Below are 23438 nucleotides of genomic sequence, written 5' to 3' on the forward strand. Positions count from 1 at the left end.
TCTCTTGACAGTTTGGTGTAAAAACAAACCTGAATCACTTGGTCCTCCGAAGTGATCTCGATGGCTTCCTGGCTTTGTTCAAGAGCAGTGAAAATAGCGTTGCAGGCCCTTGGAGAGACAGAGAATGAGAAGTGTTGAGAAGACAGCGAGAGTTACGATTACGCACAACCAAAAATAGCAAAGAAAAGGTTAAACGAATAAGGCTTTAGCGTAAAACGCATCTCTGGAAGCTTCTCAACTTTGATTCCCTGGGTAGTGCCTGAGATAAAGTCTAGTATCTGACAAACGTCAAGCCCCAACCCTGACAGGTGTGCGGTGGATCTGGAGAGCGGTTTCTCTCACCTCAGTTTGAACTGTGAGCGCACGTCTCCATGCTCGAGCTGCAGAAGCTCATTATAGCACGCCATCATATTGGTGTTCTCCACATATCTCTGCGGGGTCGGAGGTCAACACAGGTCAACATGGATCAACCAATCAATGACTCACGATTTTACCTTTGGCATTCGTGACTGCATTGCATGCGCTGGTTATCTCACTGACTCCCTCCATCATTGCTAGACCTGTGTGTAGCTCAATCCTGATTTTACTTGACCTACTTACAAGTTTCAGTGCTAACACTGCCATTTTAGTTCACTTGTATTAAATATAGCAAACAGCTTACATATTAGCTGACATAATAACACAGTAACATAGTAGCTAACTGCATTATTATAGCTAACATAGGTAATAGTATTCTTAACTAACACCTAACACCATTATTATGGACAGAACATAATTATTGCAAAGTATAACATCATCTTTGCAAAGTATTGAGTATATAGTATGAGCAGGAACAAGCATATTCAGAAGGTGGAGTTGATTCAAACTTGTGGACTGAGGAGGACCAGTTGCTCACCCTGTTGAAGCCGGCATTGATGAGAGGCATCACTGAGGCCTCCTCCCTGTCGGGCCTACAGAAGCAGAGACAGAACGACAGGCATCTGAACCCACAGGCTGCATGCTGACTCAGACTGTCCCATGTGATCCCATAACCCCACCATCCAGGCGACACAAGAGTCAGAGGTGGTGGGCTTCTACGTACCTTTTCACCACGGCGACTATCACAGTGTTTTCCGAGGAGTTTACCGCTCTAATTGACCTGAATGTACACGGAGAGAGAGACCACAGCATCACATCAATGTCGTTTCAGTTATTCCCACAGTGTGATTCTCCCGGGCAGAGCCCAGGCCAGGTCCACCAGTGGGCCTCTGAAAGAATGCAGTGTACGAGGCAGCTCATTGGCCTGTGGTTTCCCCCTGCCGCTGGCCATAAAGGCCCTTTAGTCTTCCACGGGGCTGTGCGTGTACACTGAACGTATAGACTGGCCACCATGAATAGGGTGAACATGCACGCCGGGCAAGGTAAATTAATGTTTGCAAACGTGTTTTTGGTCGAGTTGCAGGCTAAAGATAGAGAGAGGGGGCTGTGGGCGACTGCGGCTCATTTCTCATGGTGGTGACTTCACCGCCGAGCAGTCTGTGAGCGGAGCTGGACCAAGCCCACCCTCGCAGAGCAGCTAGGAAACCCAGTGTCACTACAACATCCTGTCTGTCTTTAGATGGACCTGCAGTGGAACAATGGCCCACCAACACACTTGAACACAGCCCAGCATTATGTAGCATTCAGATGAGAGCCGAGCGACGTGGAGAGGCTGTTCCTGTTAAGACAAGCAGCTCAAGCATGAGGACCTGTGGTTCATAAGTGTGGCATGAAGGAGGAGGAGCCCCATTGCAATGTGTGATTCAGTACATTCTGTGTGGACGCTGTACAGAGGGAGCTTTTGACCAACCGTACCGGCATAGTGCTTCCGCGTCAAAGTATCTGGAATGTCTGTGGTCGATGATGACCAGGTCGTGATGCTTCTCCAGGAGACTCTCAAGCGCAGCCTCGGGGGTCCGCGCCACGTTGCACCGGAAGTTGGCCTTCTCACACGCCCAGTAGAAGCCATTATTCTGACTGTCCTCTTTGGCAAATACTAAAAGTACCTGAACCAGAGAGAGAGAGAGAGGGGTCAGCGGTTACCATAGAAACAACAACGTCCACAAACACGGCCGGTAGCAAACACGGCCGGTAGCGAACACGGTGACACGCCAACATATTCAAACAGAAACTGTATCATGTGACGTACACCAAAAAAAAAGTTACAAAGGAAGTTAAGAAAAAAAAGACAGCGTGATAGAAGAGCCTTGCCCATGCCTAACCCTGAGGCTGTCCTGTATCCATCTACCACAGGTCCCATATCCACTGTCTTGACCCCTTGACCAAGCTAATGGCCAAGCAAGCCTTGACTGGCTGTGGCCCACACCCGCTCTGGGTATAGAAGCCATCGTCACACCAGGTTTTTTGGTGCGTACGTACGCTTGCTGCCAGCAGACTCCATAGAAGCCCTTACTGGATACAGGGCAGGAGTTTTAGGCCCGCCTCCAAGGAGCGCCGCAGCACTAAGCGCAGATTCATGAGTCACTCTCCCAAACAGACGTCACCTCAAACAGTTGGCAGGGAGCAGAATGAACGTAAAGAATGGAAAGTTTGTTCAGCGGTCTCCGGGTTGCATCACAACTGCAAAATCGAGTTAACGTACAAAGACGTGTTTCTGTTCAGAGAGCGGCAGAGTTAAGTCCCTGCGTATCACTGAGTGTGGACAAAACGTCTACTGCTGTATGATTATCCTTCTGAATCAACCGGGGGGGGGGGGTTGTATGACATTATTTATTCATAAAGCCAGTCACAGGCTAGTCACAGACTAGGCCACTCAGGGCAGAATGTAAGTTGTTCATACAAACAACGTTTTATGACAACATCATGAACTGCCCCATCATAATCGAGTGCAGCAGCAATGTTTGGGTCTACAGGGAATAAGATCCAAATTCCACATAGGCATGTTAGGTTTAGGGTTACAATGTCGGTACAAAAGTCAACATTCTGGTGGAGGCATAAGATCAAGACAGGGTCTGGTCTCGTCAGAGGCCTGTAGTGTGGCCAGACACCTCTCTCCTTGTCTGCTAACCATTCACACAACTACTCACGTACATCTCTGGAAGGCTGCACGACAGAATGGGCAACATTGGGACACACAAGTGAAATGAGGAAGGAATGTGTGAAGTATGTAGTTCTAAGTGGTTTGTAGTATTCCACCTCCAGATCAGAGGGGAGTGGGGGGTGATATGAACACTGTCTGAACTCTGAGAACGGAACTCTGAGAACGGAACTCTGAGAACGGAACTCTGAGAACGGAACTCTTAGAAACGGAACTCTGAGCACAGAACTCTGAGAACAGAACACCTGCCCTGAACCCTTGTACACCACAGAGCAACACTGAACCTTCACACAGGCCCAATAAAACTACCTACTCACCTCCCAGTAGCTTGAGGTAGTTTTCATTAGAACTATGAAACAATTGACGTAAATGGATGACAGTGGGATCACATTGACTAAATGAACAATGATAGAAATAACCAAGATCACAGGGTTAAAGGCATCCCCATCAAACTGCCTGTCTGCCTGTCTGCCTGCCTGCCTGTCTGTCTATGTGTCTCTCTTCAGTCACCTCTTTATTTGACTACATAACACATGACAAAGGAGAGAGCAGAGTGTTTCAGAGCTGCGGTATAATGACTAACTGAACGGAGAATGTCTGACTTGCGGTGACATGGCTCATGCGGATCCATTGCTCCTTCTGTGTGGCTCTCATATAAACATGCATTGTTCATTATGGTATGTTTATAGTCATTCATGTTTGGTCCAGTTGTCGTGGCAACCCCGAGGTACGTCACACTCACAATGTGTCCATTAAGAGTTTTTTTTTTTTTGTGGCTTGAATGGGTGATTGTTATCTTAAAACTAGCTGGGTGGCATTGCTTTCTAATTAAGGAGTAGCCTAAACTGCTGAACATGTCAACAGTCACTTCTGGCCCTTCATTGACCTTCTAATAGTAAAACAAAACATGGACCCAATCTAAAATTGGTCTAGAACCAAAGTCATTAAATACCAGAACACAGAAGAGACAGAACACTGGGTAGATCTGCAACACTGTACGTAGACAGATAGAGATGTGCCCACAGTTTGGTGGAAATGTATTTTCTTCATGCTCATGTTCAGCTTCATGAATACTGTGGTGTGGCGAGATACAGTACCTGAAGCTGGTCTTCGTACAACTTCATTGGTCCAAACTGCACCTCTGTTAGTGTGGTCTACGAGAAAAGAGACAGACTGTGGTTAGAAGGACACTCTATTCAACCTGGTGTCTAGAAGCACAGAGCCTTGACTGGGACATTCTGGAATTCTCACACGGAGCACCCTCTTCATTCTTGCCACATCTCCGACAGACTGATCTCGAAGTTGAATTTACTTGGAACCTGAAATTGGATCGGACACAACACAGTGGACCTTGCAATCCAATTCAGTACGGATAGAAATTCAAAACCATCCGCCCATAGATCTAAAGGAAATAAACACTGTCACTGATTAGAAACAGACTGATGGACGAGTCATCACACTTTCCCTACATGTGAATTCTCTCCTTCAGTCTGCAAATAATTTTGCTTCCCTCCTGCTAAATGGAACCCAGCACAGGGGTTAGTAACCATAGTAACCAAGCCCCTTGCGGACCACCATCCCTCTAGGATTCCGGTTCTCCATAAACAATCGACACACGTGAGGAACATGCAGAGGGAAACGTCAGAATAAGCCGGAGCACGTCAAAATCACCCAATCACTCAAATGTAAGCCTGTCGAGAAAACATGACAACGCCCCCAAAAAATCTGTACAAACAAGCTGGTAAGTAGTAAGTCTCTCAGTAGTAATTGACGTCACTGGGTTCTGCTTGTTTGAAAAGTCACAGAGAGCAAGTCTAACATCAGAAGGCACCACTGCTGATGAGAACTGTGATAATCTGATCTCTCACAGACACAAGAGCACATCCTCATGATAACCTCGTGTGTACAGTCCTAATCTGTCTGTCTGGGCATGAGTATGTGTCTGTGTTTAGCACTATACCCTGAAAATGGTCAATTTTAAATCAAAATCGTGTCAAATGAATGTCCTGTGTACCTAAATGCAAGCTACCAATCATTCCAAGGTGGTTTGTTTACAGTAGCTTTAGAAGAAAGGTTGCAGCTGCTAGGTTAGGCCAGGATGAATAAATTAAAAGCTTAATCAACTTTCCACAGTCAAATGATTTATTTTGTTGAGGAACAAAAACACTCTTTGTTTGATCAAATTAAATGCAACTAAGATTCCTGTCAACAACAACAACAAGAATGCGGAAAGGTAGATAACATCTCAGTGTGATGATGTTTACTGTGATGATGTGTCCTCCAGGGTACGGAGTTTAGCTGTTGCAGAGGACAATCATCAGATGGATGGAGCTTGGCCACATTGGTTCGTGAGCTGGAGTCTGGGTAGAGCATCAAACAGAGCAGCACCCTCTGGCCTGGTCCAGGTCGAGTTCTAGCTGACTGTTCCTGGGATCTATCCGCTGAAATACTATTTGAACTGTGCACGTCTGGTCTTTGATTATTTGCTGTACGTAGCATATTCACTATTGGTATGTCGCTTTGGATAAAAGCATTAGCTGAATGAATTATTTTTTATGTACCAGAACACAGTGCTCTGGCCTGATCCTGGTAGAGTTCTAGAATAGCAGTCTCTGGCTTGGCAGTGGGACATTCCCTACTCTAATTGACGCTGACAGAACCAATACAACGCCGGCTGAGGTTGTGTAACTGAAATAGCCATCCTGCTCTACACAGACACACACAGTGACACACACACAAACAGCCTGCCTCCCCAGACAGAATACAGCTCTTTCAGTACAGTACAACACACACACACATACACACACCCAGGCACACACATGAATCACTCACCCAGGCATTTGCATCCCTCAAACATCATGTTGGCACCCGACCAGGGGAAAGTGGGGGGAGTGAGTGAGCATGTGGGCCAGGCGGGCAGTATGGACATGTTGTGTGTTTGTGTGTGTGTGTGTGTGTGTGGGGGCGCTTTTGCACTCATGCCCCTGACTATACGCTGTACCACACACACACACACACGCGAGTGAGCACGCACACACACTTTGGCCTGATTTAGCCAGGGCTTGTGAGTTGCTAACAGTAAGTGACAGGCCTGTTGAACTGGGGAGAGGCTACAGCAGATGCACTTTTGTTCCACTGCAGACCTTGTGAATGCAAGTATTAGCTTACTGCACTGTATTCTGGTCCTTGGAGTTTTGACAGAGACTGGACAAACTCAGTTAGTATGCTTTCTAGGGATTCCAAATGGACCGAGATTTGGGTGAATCCTCCGTCAATTCACTCCATTCATAAACCGAAAACTCGTCGTAAATAAAACCGAAAGATATAGGGATGGACCGGCTGCCAAAATAGCTGAAATAGTCCAATCAGCAGATTTCTAGAAAACCCAACCAAATCCAACAATATTACCATGAACATGACATACTCTGGGAGTATACTTTTTCCACTCTGGGAGAGGATAACCTTCACAGCTGGTCTGTCATGTTGAAGACATACCTTCACTGTCTTCTAAGCTGTCATATCCACTGAGATGGCAAGACAGAAAGAATACAGAAAGAGAGAGGGGGAAAAAAAGAGAAAGAAAAGAGAAAAAGTAGTAAGAGAGCTGCTCCCATTCAACACACCTAATGTATTTACATAGCAGAGCAGCGATGACCCCATATCCTGGTCTCTGTGCATCCAGGCCTATGGATCTGCTCCTAGGGCCGCCCAGCCTCGCACACCGCTGGGAGAGTGGCTTTCCACTAAAGTGAAAAACAGGAAATTGGATGACATTGTTCGGGGCGCGGACGTCAGCAGAGAGAGATAGAGAGAGTAAACAGCTTCCTCTTCCCAGAGCAGGCACCAGGATACAGGGAATCCTGGAATGGCGGCTCTTCTCAGCTCTGAGGTAATACGTAGATCACTTGGTGGATTCTAGAAGTCTAAAATACTAATTTCAGTCTGGCTTGTTTCTCTTTATGGTTTCCATCTTGCCATCCTCTCAGAATAAGTGTTCATCTGTAAACAAGCCTCAAGTATGTGTTGCTAGCACTGCCTGCCCCTCTACCAGTGTGGACCAAATGAAGATGAATCAATGTTCCTCATTAGGTCTGATTAGGTATTAGAGCCAGCCACAGGTGTGAGACGAACACTCTGTACCAGGCAGACCATCACTGTCTGCAGCCCAGAACCCAGCCAAGCTAGCAGCTAACTAGCCTTAGCTCAACTTAAGTGTGCGGTAATAAATAACCTTTTTTTTTGGAGTCTGTATGTTTTTAAGATGGCTACAGAGCAGCTCCAAAACAGTAGCTCCTGTCGCCAACCCAAAACTAGCTATACATCTGCCCTCAGAAGACATGACTGTATCCCTCCCCGTCGCCAAGACGGCTCCCACCACACGCTGGTTGTATTCTGGTGCCTTCCTCTAGCTACCCCAGTATGGTTTACTGAGCTGAAAAACACAGCCACTGACCTGGAAACAGAATCCCGACCACCCCTCCCTTTCCCAACACTCAAAGTCAAATAACGTAACCCATGAAAATGAGGACATACTGTATCTGGTACGTTAAAATAATTACTGCGGTTCATCCATTTAGAAAAATAACAGGAACAAACGCTGTGAGACAAATGTATAATGCGTGTGCACACGTGGCTTTAGCCCTTCCACATGCGTTAACCACGTTGCCCAAATCGACAGTCGGCCGAGCAGAAGTCTAGGTGAGTCACCAGCAGCCAGTCAGACAGACAAGCAAACAGACACACAGGCAGTCAGATAGACAGACATGCAGGTAGAGGTAGACAGACAGGTAGACAGACACGACTGAGGAAAGTAGGCCACATATAATGGTGACATTCTCTGCTCTCTCTCAGTCTATATAGGACGCAGTTACAACCACTGGTGAAACAGATCCACACACACAGGCCCAAGGCCTGGATTGGTAATCTGGCATACCTGCCTGGTGGGCCGACGCACTTGGGGCCAATCTGATATTTTATATATATATATATATATATATATATATATATAAATAAATCGTTATACTCTTTTTGTCGCGGCCATGGCAAATTTTTTGTCCCAGTCCAGCCCTAGCTAACCCTGGACAGTTGAGGAATACTGCTGGGTAGGCAGCTAGATCGCCTGTCCTGTGTCTCTTCAACATGCATATTCACACTTCAGGCTTACGTGCTACTGAATTAAAAGCAACCAATTGTGCTTGAGGACGGCTGTAGCTCTGTTCCTCCTCATCCCAGTGGGGCCCGACTGGTCTGTTCATCTGTGGAGGGATGGACCGTCTCTGGGACAGACAGATACACACACACACACACACACAGGCCCCCTACAGTAAAATTGGGCAACACACACACATACTATGCCTGTCCACACACCTATGCCTACACACATCAATTCTGTCCACACACCCACCACTATGCAGGACTGCAACTATTGTTCGTACAAGCATGTAAACTGTAAACCATCCAGTTATGTATGGAATTGAATAATAATAAGTACATTAATACTTTTTTATTCAGGACACAAGTACACTAGGACATTGTGGCTCGTATAGTTAAAGTAAGGACTAAACAATAGTTAAAATAAAATTTAAATATCAATGTAACTATTGTAGAAAATAAGTTAAAATGAATGTTTCATATCTGCTAAATGACTAAATATCGCTTGGGTATACCACACAGCGCATAGTCTTGCTTCTCGTGGGTCTGGGTTCTGTTTCATTACACAGTCCTGCTAACTGAAAAGGTCAGAGTTGTCTTTCGGTCCCACACAGTATGTACACAGGCGCGCCCACTTCATTTCATGCCGCGGCTGGCCTGGCCACACTGCCTCAGAACGACCTGCCCCTCGTTCTGTCTGCAGCGCTATCTCTTCTACCATAGCAGATAACACAGGGACGCAAGCACTGGAATGCTACCGCTGACACACACACACACACAAACACAGTCAAACAAGCGCAGGGAAGACACCACACAACTCAAAGGGGACTGAACACATCATTGTACTGGAATGTCAGCAAAAACAAGCTAGTCTACGGTTAGCTAAATCAACGTTAGCGGAAACGGACTCCTTAGCGACGTGTCCCCGTTTCTCCGTAACCTTCACACATGGCCCTCACGACCGACTCGGAGGGTGCTGCTAAAATCACCCGCAGCTGCAAGACGTTTTAAATAAGCCTTCTCTCGAGGAGTGAACTGGATGTCATTAGATCACAGCTCAGTGTTCCTCCAGGAGACACAGAGTACGACACACGGACCACCACGGTGACGATCCCGAGTGACATCACAGAACACGGATTGTTCCAGGCAGACGCTGCTCTGCTGTGCCAACGTGAATTTGTGCGTGTGTGTGTGTGATAGAGAGACAGAGAGAGAGAGAGAGAGAGAGAGGGGGAGGGAGTGAGAGAAAGGTAGAAAGGGAGATTCAGGGACAGAAAGTGTGTGTGTGTGTGTGTGTGTGTGCGGGGTGGGTGGGAGGGGGGAACAATGTGTGTTTAAACCACTTGTGTGTGCGTGACGTCAAAGGGGACAAGCAGTGTTCCCATTGGTACTGACACAGCCTAGATATGTGTGTGTGTGCATGCACTATATTTCTGTGTGTGTGTGGTCTGTGCGTCACGGTGCCGAGAAGAGTAACTTTGAGGCCTTGCTCTGGTGCATTTCCTGCTGCCAGATCATGTGATGAGGGTTAGATACCAGATCATGTGATGTGGGGTAGACACCAGAGATCATGTGATGTGGGGTAGAGCCTGAGAGAGCAACAAAAGCCCTGAGCTGTCTGCAGGGGGAGGGTGGATATTTGTTGCCAACACAAAAAGTTTCCACTGATAAGAACAACTCTTTTCATAAGTTAAACTATTAGAAATGAACAATAGTCTCTTAATAAAAAAAGATTAAATACCTGAAACTAACTAGTGTTGGTAGGGTTTAATGTGTCCCAGTGTGCTGAGAGTATATATCCATGTGTCACCTCGTTGCTCATCAGCATAGCTTCCTCCCTCGGGTTTTGACTCAACGCACAACTGACCTCCTCTTATAAACACAACTTTGGCCAACTACGCCACCGCTAAACTAGCAATTTGTTGGGGGATGTGGGGCTGTGTTTGTACTGAGGAGTGAGATGAACCAATTCAACTATGATACTGCATATCTTTGGCACCCAGTTAGCCCTCAAGTACCCAGAGAGGTGCTGCTGTTACCAACCTGCTTCCTCGGTTGGTTCTCAACTCAAACTGTCACTACGGGCATTGTGGCGAGGAAATAGACAACACCTCTGGTAGCTAGGTGAGCACGTGCACTCAGACCCCCATCTCACCAGCATGAAGGAACGCCATGTCGTGGCTGTTACAAAACAGCGCAATGCCTATAAGCACAGATCCAGAATACATTTACTGATTTTAGCAGACGCTCTTATCCAGAGCGATTTACAGTAAGTACAGGGACATTCCCCCAAGGCAAGTTGGGTGAAGTGCCTTGCCCAAGGACACAACGTCATTTGACTCGGCCGGGAATCGAACTGGCGACCTTCAGATTACTAGCCCGATTCCCTAACCGCTCAATCACCTGACTCCCCATAGAATCAGATAGAACTTTCTGCAGTCTTACCCGTGGTATGAGACGGTTAAAAAACCGACCACAAACCAATCCCAACAAATCAGCAAGGGCCTTCTTCTTTCAACCACTCACTGGTCATACCACATGTCGGTGATCTGTGCTTGATGTCTTTCATCTCAAACAGAAGTTTGACATGACAAGATGCAATGCATACATCCCATTACAACATATTGAGACCAGTGTTCCATTCATTGTCTGTCCCACGAATGGCCTTGATAACTCAAAATAGGCAAGTCAATCTAGGTCCTTTTCGAACATGGATAATATAAAGTACAAGGATGAATCAATTAAGTAAAAGCAGAAATCAATTACTGGAATGAATCAAGTGTAAATACATGTCCTGGTGAGCGAGGTGCTCTTCTCGTTGTTCACCTTCAAGGTATTTTTGGCCTTATCCAGATTACCCAGAAATCCGCCTAATACCAGGCCAATCCTAAGCCACAGAATGGGCAGCTCTCAGGGGCAACCCAGCTTGCTCTGCACTCCCCCTCTCCCTCTCATTCACTCTCCCACACCATCTTTTACACCAGGGACCTTGCCTCACTCACTCTTTTTCTGCATCAACTCCATCTACTCTGTCTCTCCTTGCCTACACCCCTCTCTTGTAGCAGGGGTGCTAATCCTCCCCACCCCCTTCAGCTTCAACAAGTCCCCCCCCCCCCCCCCCCCCCCCCCCCCCCTCATCAACCCCTTCCAGGAAAAGGCCTAGGGCCATCAGGGCAAAGGAACAGGTTGATGGAGTTATCCAACACTATTTGGGACAATGCTCAGCTTAGATATCCAAGCCCCAGTGTCACATCACTGATCTTGACTAACCAGGTCTTCCCAGGACCAGATCTTGTACCTCGTCCTGGTTATGTGACCAGTGTTGCCTCCTCCTCCTCTTCACTTGCTATGAGTAGAACAGTGAGGTCAGTGTCGTATGAGTGATCAGCGAGGGCTGTGTTAGAGCTAGGCCCAGGTTTGGCACAGATACACACACACACTTTGCACACATACTGACAAACACACTCAGACCTTTATAACCTATAACTGACCAGAAAACTTTTTTTTCCAGAAAACCAACTATCATTGACACAATGTTATCCAGTTTCCCTTTTTTAGTCCTGAAATACTTCTTCTCGTTCATGTTTCTTGCCTGAAAGTGTGTGAATTAACACAGTAGTTCTGCTGTGTTGCAACTGTTTGGAGATTGGGCAGTGGTGTAACAGTGCAGGTTTCACAGCACACTCTCTCGCCCTCCCCCCCATCTCTCTCCTGCTCCCTCCCTCATCCCATCTCTCTCCTGCTCCCTCCCCCCCCATCTCTCTCCTGCTCCCTCCCCCCCCCATCTCTCTCCTGCTCCCTCCCTCATCCCATCTCTCTCCTGCTCCCTCCCCCCCCCATCTCTCTCCTGCTCCCTCCCCCCCCCCATCTCTCTCCTGCTCCCTCCCTCACCCCATCTCTCTCCTTCTACCTCCCCCCCCCATCTCTCTCCCGCTCCCAGCATCTCCCAAATATACGAAGCCTTCTAGAAAACTTTCTCTCTTTACAGAAAGAAATGTATAATGTGGAGCACTTTTGTCAACCATGAACTGTATATTTTATTCCCAGAAATATGGGACTGTATTATTGTATTCCAAAACCTTACTTTACTGAAAAATAAGGGCAGGGGTGAACTCTGACATCCCTAAAGATTCTCATTTACTTTTTCTAACAAAATCAATTAAGCTTTTGAGCTCATCTTACGTTGTCCCTGCTAGCTGTCCCAGGACATCATCCAATTTGGCTCACCAACCTCATGTTTTGAAAAGGTATCTTGGCTAAATCTTAACCAGAGATGTAGTTAATGTATGGAATGGACACAGTAGATATACTTATTAAAAAAAAGATGTTAATCTCTGTAATTGTGCAAGAGTTGTGCAACGGAATGTCAATGTCAGATTTGCTAAATTTTCTTTTAAATTCTCCTCAGGGGACTTAAGGAATACAATTTGTATTGACAGTGCATTCACACTAGCTGTGCTAGGCGTCTGTGTGTGAATGAATATGGGAATGTGTCTGTAAGTGTGTGTGTGTGAGAGAGTGAGTGAGTGAGTGAGTGAGTGAGTGAGTGAGTGAGTGAGTGAGTGAGTGAGTGAGTGAGAGAGAGAGAGAGAGAGAGAGAGGAGAGCTTGTGTGATGCAACGTGAAAATGGGTAAAGAACTCAAATGCCCAGAGGCTGTTGTGTTAACGTGGTGTGTCATGCACTGTTACAGAAGGCCTCACTAACACACACACACACACAAACACACACACACACACACACACACACACACACACACACACACGCTTGTATAGCTATTCTTGTGGGAACTAAATTCAGTCTTTCCTAACCCTAACAAAAAACCCTAACCCAGACTCCTAACCACAGCCCCTAAAGTAAGTCTAACCCCAAAAAGAATCCCTATTAAAAAGCACTTGAACTTGTGAGGACTAAGAAAAAGTCTTCACAAAGTTTCATTTTTCTTAGTTTACTTTTCTTGGGGGGACTTCAGGCCCTTATAGCATATGTAATAGCACACACACACACACACACACAAGCCTCAACATCTATGCCAATTGTCAACTAGTGTAGGAATCTGACCTTGGCGTGGATTCATGTTTAGACTATTTCTAAGAGTCCTCCCATTGGTCAGCAGGCAGGTAGGTTGAGCTAAAGTTTCCCTGGTCATGACACGACAGTCGCAGTGGTACACAGACACATTCAAGTTCTACACTGACATCAGAGAACACTGGTCATCAATTCACTGACCGGCCGAGTGTCCGTTTACAAACACAGCCATAGTGTGACATGTCTGCAGCAGAGTCCTTTTCAAACTCACATCTACACGAGGCAGCGCTGAAGGCTGCAGAAGGTCACTGTCTGGCTTCAGTCCAGTCGCTATGTCATTCCTGGGAACTTCTGAAACAGAACAGAGAGTCTGGCTACAAAGTAAACACTTTTGGTGCCTTGTTTTGGAAGAACACCGCTTCTACAATCTTCTGAAGCTATCACATGCCGCCCTTATGATTCAAAGTTTCTATCCTTGAGGGGGAAGAGGACAAGCCATTGAATGCAGCCTTATTTGTGAAGACTATTTCAAAAACAATGGAGAGGTCTGTTCCACAATCACACTCACCTTAGCTGACACCTCACAAGTGAACCATCTTCTGGAGTAAAAAAGGACATCTTGACCAACATCAAAAGGGACAAAGTCTTCCATTTAATTAACTGTAGTGTTCTAGAAGGGAATACCAATGCCAGACAATCGAACAACATTTAACTTGATGTCAACTAAAATTTAATTTGAAAAAGTAGTCCAATAGTATGCTACCATGTAGACCACCAATGATACTTTGTTTCGATATTTAGTTGTTGTTCTAATATCTGGAGACTGCACTCATAACCCTAATCTGCATAGCACTGGATAGTTAACTGGGTTTGTTCCAGAGCCTTGAAACATGGGACTGTTCTGGTGTACTACAGTTCATCCAGTAGTCTAGACAGTGTTCATGGGCCCCCATCCCTATGTGGTCTTCAGCTTATGTGCCAGCAAAGATAAAAAAGTAAAGTATGACATGGCAAAAAACTCAAAGCTAACCGACATGCTGCCACTGGAGATACCCCAGACAGGAAAGGAAGGACGGGTTGTTGCAGAAAAAACACACAGGTCAACCTGTTGTGGATTTTGGCTAAGTACAAAATGGAATGTCCATCTCATTTAACACGTGTGTGTGAGGCTTAGTACAGTATTTTGAAAATGACACAGAATAACACTCGAATACAAAATGACACCTTTTACAAACGCCTACTACAATATTCTGCATTCTCTACATGTCTAATCCAGTATCTCGCTCTTTCCTGAACTAAGTGCAGCACGGAAAGTCACACAGATAGTCGTTCAGACTGAACAGGTACCACTATTTTCCCTGTGTATGTATAAACATGACATCCTCTACATAAACAAGAGCTGAAGTTATATCCTATCCCGCTGTCACATGAGCAGACCCCTGGACATCCGCAGAAACACTACCAGAACCAGACAAGCAGCATTTGAGGCTACACAGTCTGTAGTCCCGTAACTGATGACAGCGGAGGAGTATCTGTCACTTAACCGAAATGACCTCTGCTCAATAACTAAATACACATGAGAAGAATTAACCTTCATACTGCTCAGAATAAGACACAGGAATAGCAATCAGAGGAGCATAAAAAGAAAGGGGAGCAGAGAAGGAGAGAGAGGGAGGAGCAGCGAGAGAGAGAGAGGAGCAGAGAGAGAGAGAGAGAAGCAGCGAGAGAGAGAGGAGCAGAGAGAGAGAGAGAGAGGAGCAGAGAGAGAGAGGAGCAGAGAGAGAGAGAGAGAGGAGCAGAGAGAGAGAGAGAGCAATAGCAATAGCAATAGATGTGGTGTGAAACCGCCAATGGGTGGGGTGTTTTTGTATGGACATAATGACAGACAGTGAGAGGTGAGAGAAAGCTAGTCAGAGAACGAGAGACAGAGTGAGAAGAGGGTAGAAGGAAGGAACATCAGTCTCTCCTCACTCAGCTCCACAAGCAGCACAGTGGATTAATTCATCACCATACTAAGCCTTTGCCCTCCTCTGGAATAAATTACCCAATGGCGCTCAACTTAGACTCCAAACATGCACACACACACACACTCGAACACACACACACACACACCCCCGTCAGCTCCACTCCAGTGGCCAGAGAGGGCTCGAGAAAGCACACGGCAGCAACGTGGGGACAGGAAGCCCTCATCTTGAAGAGAAGTCAGACAAACCCCTGGGCCAGTCTTCTAAACTTGACCGGAAAGTTCTAACGCCTAACACAAGTATACCAGTGGGCTTTGACAGCAGGTTCTGGATCGGAGGAATCACCTGATCTGACCTCACTTCTGCAGCCAGAATGCTGGTCTTCACTGAGCAGACACCAAGGTGTGAGGGAGAGAGCAATGTGTGCAGACTAAGTCTGGGGACAAGCTGCATACGGAACCAGCATGCAGGCGAGGGGTGTCCCAACTGTCCCTGGGTCAGTTACTCTTAACCCCTGTAATGGTTGAAGTTGGAGCAAACTGATCCCAAATCTGTGTATTGGGTTTGCTCTCTTCCCTGCATGACCCCGTCGGGCTTCATAGAGCAAGGCTAGATAAACTTTGCTGTGTTTGGTTGAACCCTCCGTCAGTCTCGCTATCTGCCAGCCTGTCTGTCTGTCCCCATGCCTGTCTGTGTCTGTCAGACACAATAATCTTCTATTTGCCAGCTTGTCTGTCTGCCTGCCATCCTGCCTGTCTGTCTGCCAGTCTGTCTGTCTGTCCTCCAGCCTGCCTGTCAGCCAGCCAGCCAGTCTACCTATCCATCTGTCTTGATGCCAGCCAGCCTGTCTGTCTGTGTTTATGCCAGCCAACCTGTCTGTCTGTGTTCATGCCAGCCAACCTGTCTGTCTGTCCACACATTTAGCCAGAAATGCACCCACAGACTACGACAACTGTCACAAGACCTTGTACTTGAGCCTTATCAGAGCCAGAGCAGCCCAGATGGTAACGTATCCTTGACGACACAGACTCGCATCACTCTCTCAGCGTCCAATCTGAGCAGTAGAACACACTCCCTACGAGCGCGTCTCTATCTTCCCCACACACACACACACACACACACACACACACACACACACACACACACACACACACACACTCCCGAATAAAAACGCCTTTATCTCCCTTGCACACACTCGCAAATGCATGCACACAGTACACACACAGTACACACACAGTACACACACAGTACACACACAGTACACACACAGTACACACCATTCACAGTACACACACAGTACACACACAGTACACACACAGTACACACACAGTACACACCATTCACAGTACACACGCAGTACACACACAGTACACACACAGTACACACACAGTACACACCATTCACAGTACACACACAGTACACACACAGTACACACACAGTACACACCATTCACAGTACACACACAGTACACACCATTCACAGTACACACACAGTACACACACAGTACACACACAGTACACACCATTCACAGTACACACACAGTACACACCATTCACAGTACACACACAGTACACACCATTCACAGTACACACACAGTACACACCATTCTCATCACCCACAGATCACAGTTGTTATTACAAACTGAAGGTGGCAAAGTCAATATTTTTAACTAAGAATCATCATGTGGATCATTGCATCTTAGACTACAATATTCAATTCTACTGCCGTTAAGTTACTATATTTAACCCTACCATATTCCCCGTCTACAGTATCCAAGTCTATAGAATTCAAGTCTATCGTAACCCAGTCTATATTATCCAAGTCTGTGATGAAGTAGATGAATTGCAGTGTGTGTTCCATCATAACGCTTCGCCCTTTCCAATTCAAGGAGATTTCTCTGCCATTAGTCTAGCTGGGTGTAAGAAGTGACGTCCCTGGAGTCTTAATGAGGGGGCATCTGTCACACTGTGTCCCGTGTCCCACCCTGTTTGTATTTGTTTTCTGTCTGTGTTCCAGTAGGTGGTGTTAGGAATGGCCTATCCCCAGCAGCGAATCATCATCACGCCCTCCAGTACCAACTCCCACCTGCATCCAATAATCAACGGTCGCCAATCAGCCAATCACATCCATCCATCCACTGTTTAAATAAGGGCGCAGTGTTAGTCAAAGGGGAGCTGTGTTGAGAGCAGACTTTTGTTTAGCGACGTATACACTGAGACATTGAAACATTCACGTTTGACACACATTTGTTGACACATACGTACACTTCACATATACGCTCCTTTTGTGACATTCATTCCGTTCAGACCCGTAGTCTTTTGTCTTTTTGTAGGAGTGGGTATGACTTAAACACTGACTTCTCACTGGATCCTGTGGCGACATTTGGCCACAGCATTCAGCTTGACAGAGGCCTTCAAATAGCCTGCAGTCTGTCAAACAAACATGCGCTCAATACACAAGCACATATTGGCACCCACACAAACATACACACTCACATAAGGTGAACACAACAAAACGGAAAACAGCTGAAACATTGTGTAGGAGCCCACAACATTGTGTACACAGTTATTATAGTAATAAAATGTACAAACAACTATTTTATGTTTTAGAAATAGAATAAATAGTGTCATGAGGCTGTGATGTAATGCTAGTTGAAGTATCAAAGCAGCCAATGAGGAGCTGCTAACAGGGCTCGGCTAGCAAGCTCCACTGCGCTCGGCTCGATTCCCTTCTCATTCAAAAAGTCAACTGATATTCAATACAACTACTGATTAACAAGTCAATAGCTTTGAAGACTGGGGCCTGTTGCATTTTTCCCGCAGCCGAATCCTAACCTTGGATTTGTTATATTATAAACAGAACACTAAAGTCACGTGCCTGCCCCTGTCATGCGGTACAGAGCATGACATGTGTACAGTGTTGTCTGTGATCCACCCGCTCTGTGTCCAATGCTCTTCATAAAGACAGAGTGAACGGTTGGGGCGATAGAGCCAGAGCTGTGAACACTGGAGCAGTTACCGAGCGATCAATGCCCAATATTGATCTCCAACAGCAGGTAGGTATGGAAAACAGATCTCCTCATCAAAACCCAGCTGCTTAAAATACACACACAAGCTTTCATGCTGCTGATTTCATAGGGGCCACTTGATGGAAATAGACATGTGCTACGTGAGGAGAGGAGTGTTTTTAACAAAGACTGTATGCTGTATACCACAGTATGGGTCCTTCACTACATTACTTCTATAGGCTATTTTAGCTGCCAGATGCCTTAAGTCCTTAAGTCTACCCTAAGACAGCCCCAAACCTGCTATACCTGTCCTGTACTTTCGGTGTTAAGGAAACAGCTCTGTATGCAGAATAAAACAACATGGTGACGTGATGACTTCAAATCCAACACACATCTTCTGGCTATGGCATAACTTACAACTATAAATTAGCATGACAGCATGAATTCAACATGAGGAAAAATAGAACACCGGCAGTAGCTGCTAAAAAATATTAGATTGAACTGATGGGTCCAGTTTCATCTCAACTCCACACATACATTACAAATCAAACATCTGAACTATTCTGTATGCATTGAATTAGCCTAGAACAAGCTGTAAACAAATGAATAGTAAATCAATTTGAGAATCTTTTTTAGGGAACGACTAGGTGATGAGAGATATGGTTCATCATTAATGCTGTGCACTACTTCCCTTTGTTTTCACCCCAGGCCCGAAGCCTGTGGAGGAATCAACCCTATGACTGGTGCTCATGACCCATTGACCTGTCGATCGGGATTGAAGGCAGGCATGAGGTACAGTTAACTGTAATCCACTTTAGGTATCAATCTAAGAGGCCCACGTTACTTTAGAATAGCAGTGTTGTAAATTAAAAACATACAGACAAAATACAACCTTAATTAAACATGACATCAAACACGGTAACAGTGTCTCCTCTCTCGGAATCGTTCCCTCACCTTGCAACTCGAGGGTTTTATCGGTAGTCCCGAGGCAGGATTTCCTTGCTGCTGTGTAGTATTAGTCTGCTGGGGCGAGTGGGCATCCTCGGACTCTTTTCCACCGTAGACCACCCTATCTGAGATATGAATGCTTGAAGCACAGCCCATGCTTCAACCCCACTTCACACTATTTATTTTCCCCAAGTGCTTTACTTATACCCGAATGTCATTCGTAATGGCCTTTGTCATCAGACGTCTTCTTTCTTGGATTAATCTTAACGTAAAACGTGTCTACCCAGTTTCCCTAGCATAAAGAAAGCATGAATAATATATATATATATACAAATATATATATATATCCTTCTCCACCCTACAGTCTTACCAGGAAGCTTATTTCCTTTCTCTGTCCTTTACATTAAGTTAATTGAAGATATTTTCCAAACGGTCTGTTTTATCCTCGTACACATGAATCCCGCTATTCTTCAATTTTGCTGTTCAGATTCCATTGGCAATGGATCCCACACTCTGGTTCCTCTGTTCGTCTTCGTACCACATCATCATTTTCTCGTTTTAAACTTTACTCTTCTCAAGTAAACGTCAGCTTTCTTCAATTCATGCAATAGTTTTATCCATGTTCGTCCAATGCCACTACTGATGCCGTCCTCCCCACCCAAAACCATCCAATTTTATGGGGAGTTCTCTTTTCCTTTAACAATCTGGTTACTTCAATTCAAGACATTGGCCACAAACCCGTTCTCACGACAGTTTGCTCCAGTCCTGAGCCGTTCATCACCAACAGGCTAAAATATTCACACAGCATAGCATTCTTCTGATCAGTCGCTCCAATGTCAAGATTCTTCCCCCATGCAACAAAATGACATTTAGTCTGACACAACACTCCATTTATCTACAGAAATAACACAATTCGGAAAAAGAGAAATCTTGGTGTAAAATCGCCATTCAGACATCCGTTGTCAGATTGAAAAAGCTTCGCCACAGATCACAAACCCGGGTAAAAACCTGGGTTAGTGAAACATAGGCCCACGATTTTCCCCTTTTTGAAAAAAAGATGTACAGGCTGTCAAATCATATGTTGAGGTACCACCTCTGGTGAATGCAATCGCTTACAAGACCGCTCCGCGTCCCCAAGTTTCGTGTTTCAAAAAGGAAGGCATGGGATTGATATTTATAAACGGATACGCAGAAATAAGCTACATAATGGGGTTTCTATTAGTCTTTTCTCTGCCTTCCTAGCGTTTGCCCTTCCAATTCTTCAGCACTGCTTGACAGCAGCACATCCAATAAAAGCACCCGCAAGGATTGACCTACAGCCTTTACTGACGTTAATGCAAATGAGCGCAACTCGGCTAATCAGCGTCGTCCTTGGCGCAGCTGGGTGGACCTCTCTTGCAGAGGGAACTTTGAAATTGCACAGAGAACATGGAAATTCAGCGGGTCTTTTGGGGTTCGTTTGAATGGAAGCGGGATAGGGTGTAAATGACTAAAGGGATTGCGGCTATTGCGTGTTTCGAAAGTTATTTGTGAAATCGCGTTTCAAACGAGCCAGACTACCATATGTTACATTCTGGTTGGATCGGTCTAGAATATAACAAGACTGTCCCACACGCCAACACATGCAATTTGACAATTTGACTTATAGCGTACAGCTGTTCCCTCTCATCATTATGTTTGGCTCTTTTTAACAACAGGATATAAGACCTAGACTATCAAACAGTTACTGTAGAAGCTCATAGCCCAAGACAATGTCAGGTAATGTACTGTAGCCCAGAAAACAGGAAATGTGCAGAAAAGGCATTTATTTAAATGTTAAATCATGTTTCCATGATTTTTGTTTATCTGTAAAGCTGTCACAATTCTTTTGAAGATAATTTGTCTGAAATATATAGCATGTCTCCAAGATAATACTGTTCATTTTCTTATTTTTATGACGTGATAGGGGTTCTGAACCAACTATGAGCTGTGTTTTCATTCAGTATTTTGAAAATAAGTATTGCATTTTGACGTCAAGAAGTAGACTAGGCTACTTCAAGACTAATTGTGCAACGAGTAGAGAGGTAGCAAGGGGGCATTCCATACACACCGAACATTGAGTACATTATCAGAGTCACCTTATGTACTTCTTCCTGTCGCCTCTGTGATTGTTGTCTAAATTCCACGTACACAGCTTGAACCTTTGGAGTCCACGACACATAGCAGGGGATCTAATCACATCTCAAAACCTTTTCCAATGCAGAAATGTATAGACGTTATGCAACATTATCTTGAGCGTGTCGTGTGTGAACTGTTCCAGGAGGTGGCGCCAGAGGACAGACAATGAGTGGGATCACTTGTCTGTCACTAGGCCTACTTGAATTGTGCTTCCAAACCCATCAAATTAAATAAGTGATTAGTGTTTAATCCAGCTATGAATATCAAAGAATATCTTCTGGTATGATTAGGTTAGACTAAACTACAGGACACGTTCATAATGTAACACGCAGTGTGTGCCGCACCTCTGGTATTTCACTACACTGAACAAAAATTTGTTCAGTGTACATTAGAGCAACCATATTTTGTAATGTTGCAGATTGTTGTATTTAACCAGTTTCACTTATCAAATAGATAATTTTTAGTTTGTACTGAGTGCTCAGAGAACTTCCATTGTCCACTTTATGGCAATAACAAATATTTGTTAATTGGGAGATTCGTAAAAGAATGGTAGGCCTTATACGATCCTGAGAGACTTTGTCCCTTGCAGGCTCCTAAAACTGGCTCAGATTATACCCCTAACCCTACCAATCTCCTGGGCCAGTTTAGCATTGGATTAAGAGCTGGAGTGGCGATAAAAACACACTTTACTAAATAACACTGTTATTCTGGTCCACTAAACACCTATATAACTCCATGATATACATAGAAGTAACGTTGAAAACCCTTCAGAGGGGCATCCGATTGAAATATCACGAATTTAAAGGTTTGTTATCAGTTTGGGTTAGTATTATAGTAGAGTATTTGAAGCCAGCAGGTAAGCAGTGAATAAATGTGACTTAATTATTAATGTTTCACCATTTTGAGATGATACAATGGCAACATGTTTTAGCTCGTGCTTTAATTCCCAAGAGCTTCAGTGTGGTCGGACAGAGACGAATGCTGACGTGTGTGATGGGGCAAAGCTCGTGTGGACCAGAGATGCCAGCTCACAGCTGTGGGTGTGAGTGAGATCATGCCTATAAACTGACCCCATAGTCGACTTTTTGAAAACGTTTTAAAAGTGACCGATACCAACCTGGTGTGCAACTAAAGCAGCTAAATGAAAAATAAACTCGACTGACCTATTTCAATCAGAGACAGGGGTTTGACTTAAAGAGGAACTTATCATTGTTTTCATTAGATTTGAATAGACCTATTGGTCTTTAGGCCTGTCTCTGAACTGAATCATTTTACAGCTGACATATTCTTATCGTATTTGCTGCTGGTCAAATCTACTATCTGGATGTAATGCAAGACATTCACGCACATAATCCATCAGATATTCATTACTCACTCTTATCAGATATGTGCATTACAAATATGTGCATGGAATTCTCCAACAGGCTACATTACTTATCTTGGCTTATCCTTAACGTGCGTTGCTGTACCGGACAGGACAGTCGGGCAGTACCCGAACGGACGCAACAATACTTCTTCGTCACGTCACACGTTAATAATCAACAATTCATATCAGGAGTTAAATATGGGCAGTACACTGGTGATAACACTATTGGCAGAGCTATATTACTGTATATGCTTATGGTTGAGCATTAAAACTAAATATTGAACTAAATACACTTGAGGATTAGGCTAAGTAAATCATATAGCCTAACATTACAAACTTGTATAAATTAGCCTACAATTTAGTGAGCCTAAACTGCAGCTAAAAATATTATTTACTGTAAATGGGTCCTTTAAATTACCTAACTCTAATCGTATTAGCGGCACGTATTCGCATTGTCCTGTAGGTAATATAGTCCTCCTCGGCAACTGTCAACTTTCACTCACCTGGGCACATTTCCTCAGTCATAAACTATGCTCACCTTGACCTGCGGTCCATTCTTCAACTGTTCTCCAACAGCTCCTCGTCCGATGTTCTCCATTTCAAACCCATTGCCCGAGCATAGTGCTACATTCATTCATTCATTATTCCCTCATCATGTACATTCATTCAAATATTCATTCATCCATTCATACCAAATGACAGCATCTGCAGATGAAGACTCTTTCCCCGATCAAAATGGGAA

General features: G+C 45.0%; 1 protein-coding gene across 5 annotated transcripts in view; it reads right to left on the reverse strand.

The window, feature by feature from the left end:
- Positions 1–23413, reverse strand: part of pde8a (phosphodiesterase 8A) — a 34692-nt gene extending 11279 nt beyond the window's left edge. Inside the window, exons 1-7 of one of the 5 annotated variants that reach the window (XM_047041989.1) lie at positions 23235–23413; positions 4174–4230; positions 1834–2024; positions 1082–1138; positions 896–950; positions 343–431; positions 30–108 (exon numbers count right to left, since the gene is read on the reverse strand). In XM_047041989.1, coding sequence (XP_046897945.1) covers positions 30–108; positions 343–431; positions 896–950; positions 1082–1138; positions 1834–2024; positions 4174–4230; positions 23235–23330 — 624 coding nt within the window. In that variant the 5' untranslated portion in view covers positions 23331–23413. Of the gene's footprint in view, positions 1–29; positions 109–342; positions 432–895; positions 951–1081; positions 1139–1833; positions 2025–4173; positions 4231–13525; positions 13651–13822; positions 14960–19179; positions 20499–23234 lie in introns of those variants that run through there. The other 4 variants (XM_047041991.1, XM_047041988.1, XM_047041990.1 and 1 more) reach the window with 4 other exon arrangements.
- Between the last annotated feature and the right edge of the window lie 25 nt (positions 23414–23438).

Source organism: Hypomesus transpacificus, chromosome 19, assembly GCF_021917145.1.
Source record: "Hypomesus transpacificus isolate Combined female chromosome 19, fHypTra1, whole genome shotgun sequence".
Lineage (NCBI taxonomy): Eukaryota > Metazoa > Chordata > Actinopteri > Osmeriformes > Osmeridae > Hypomesus > Hypomesus transpacificus.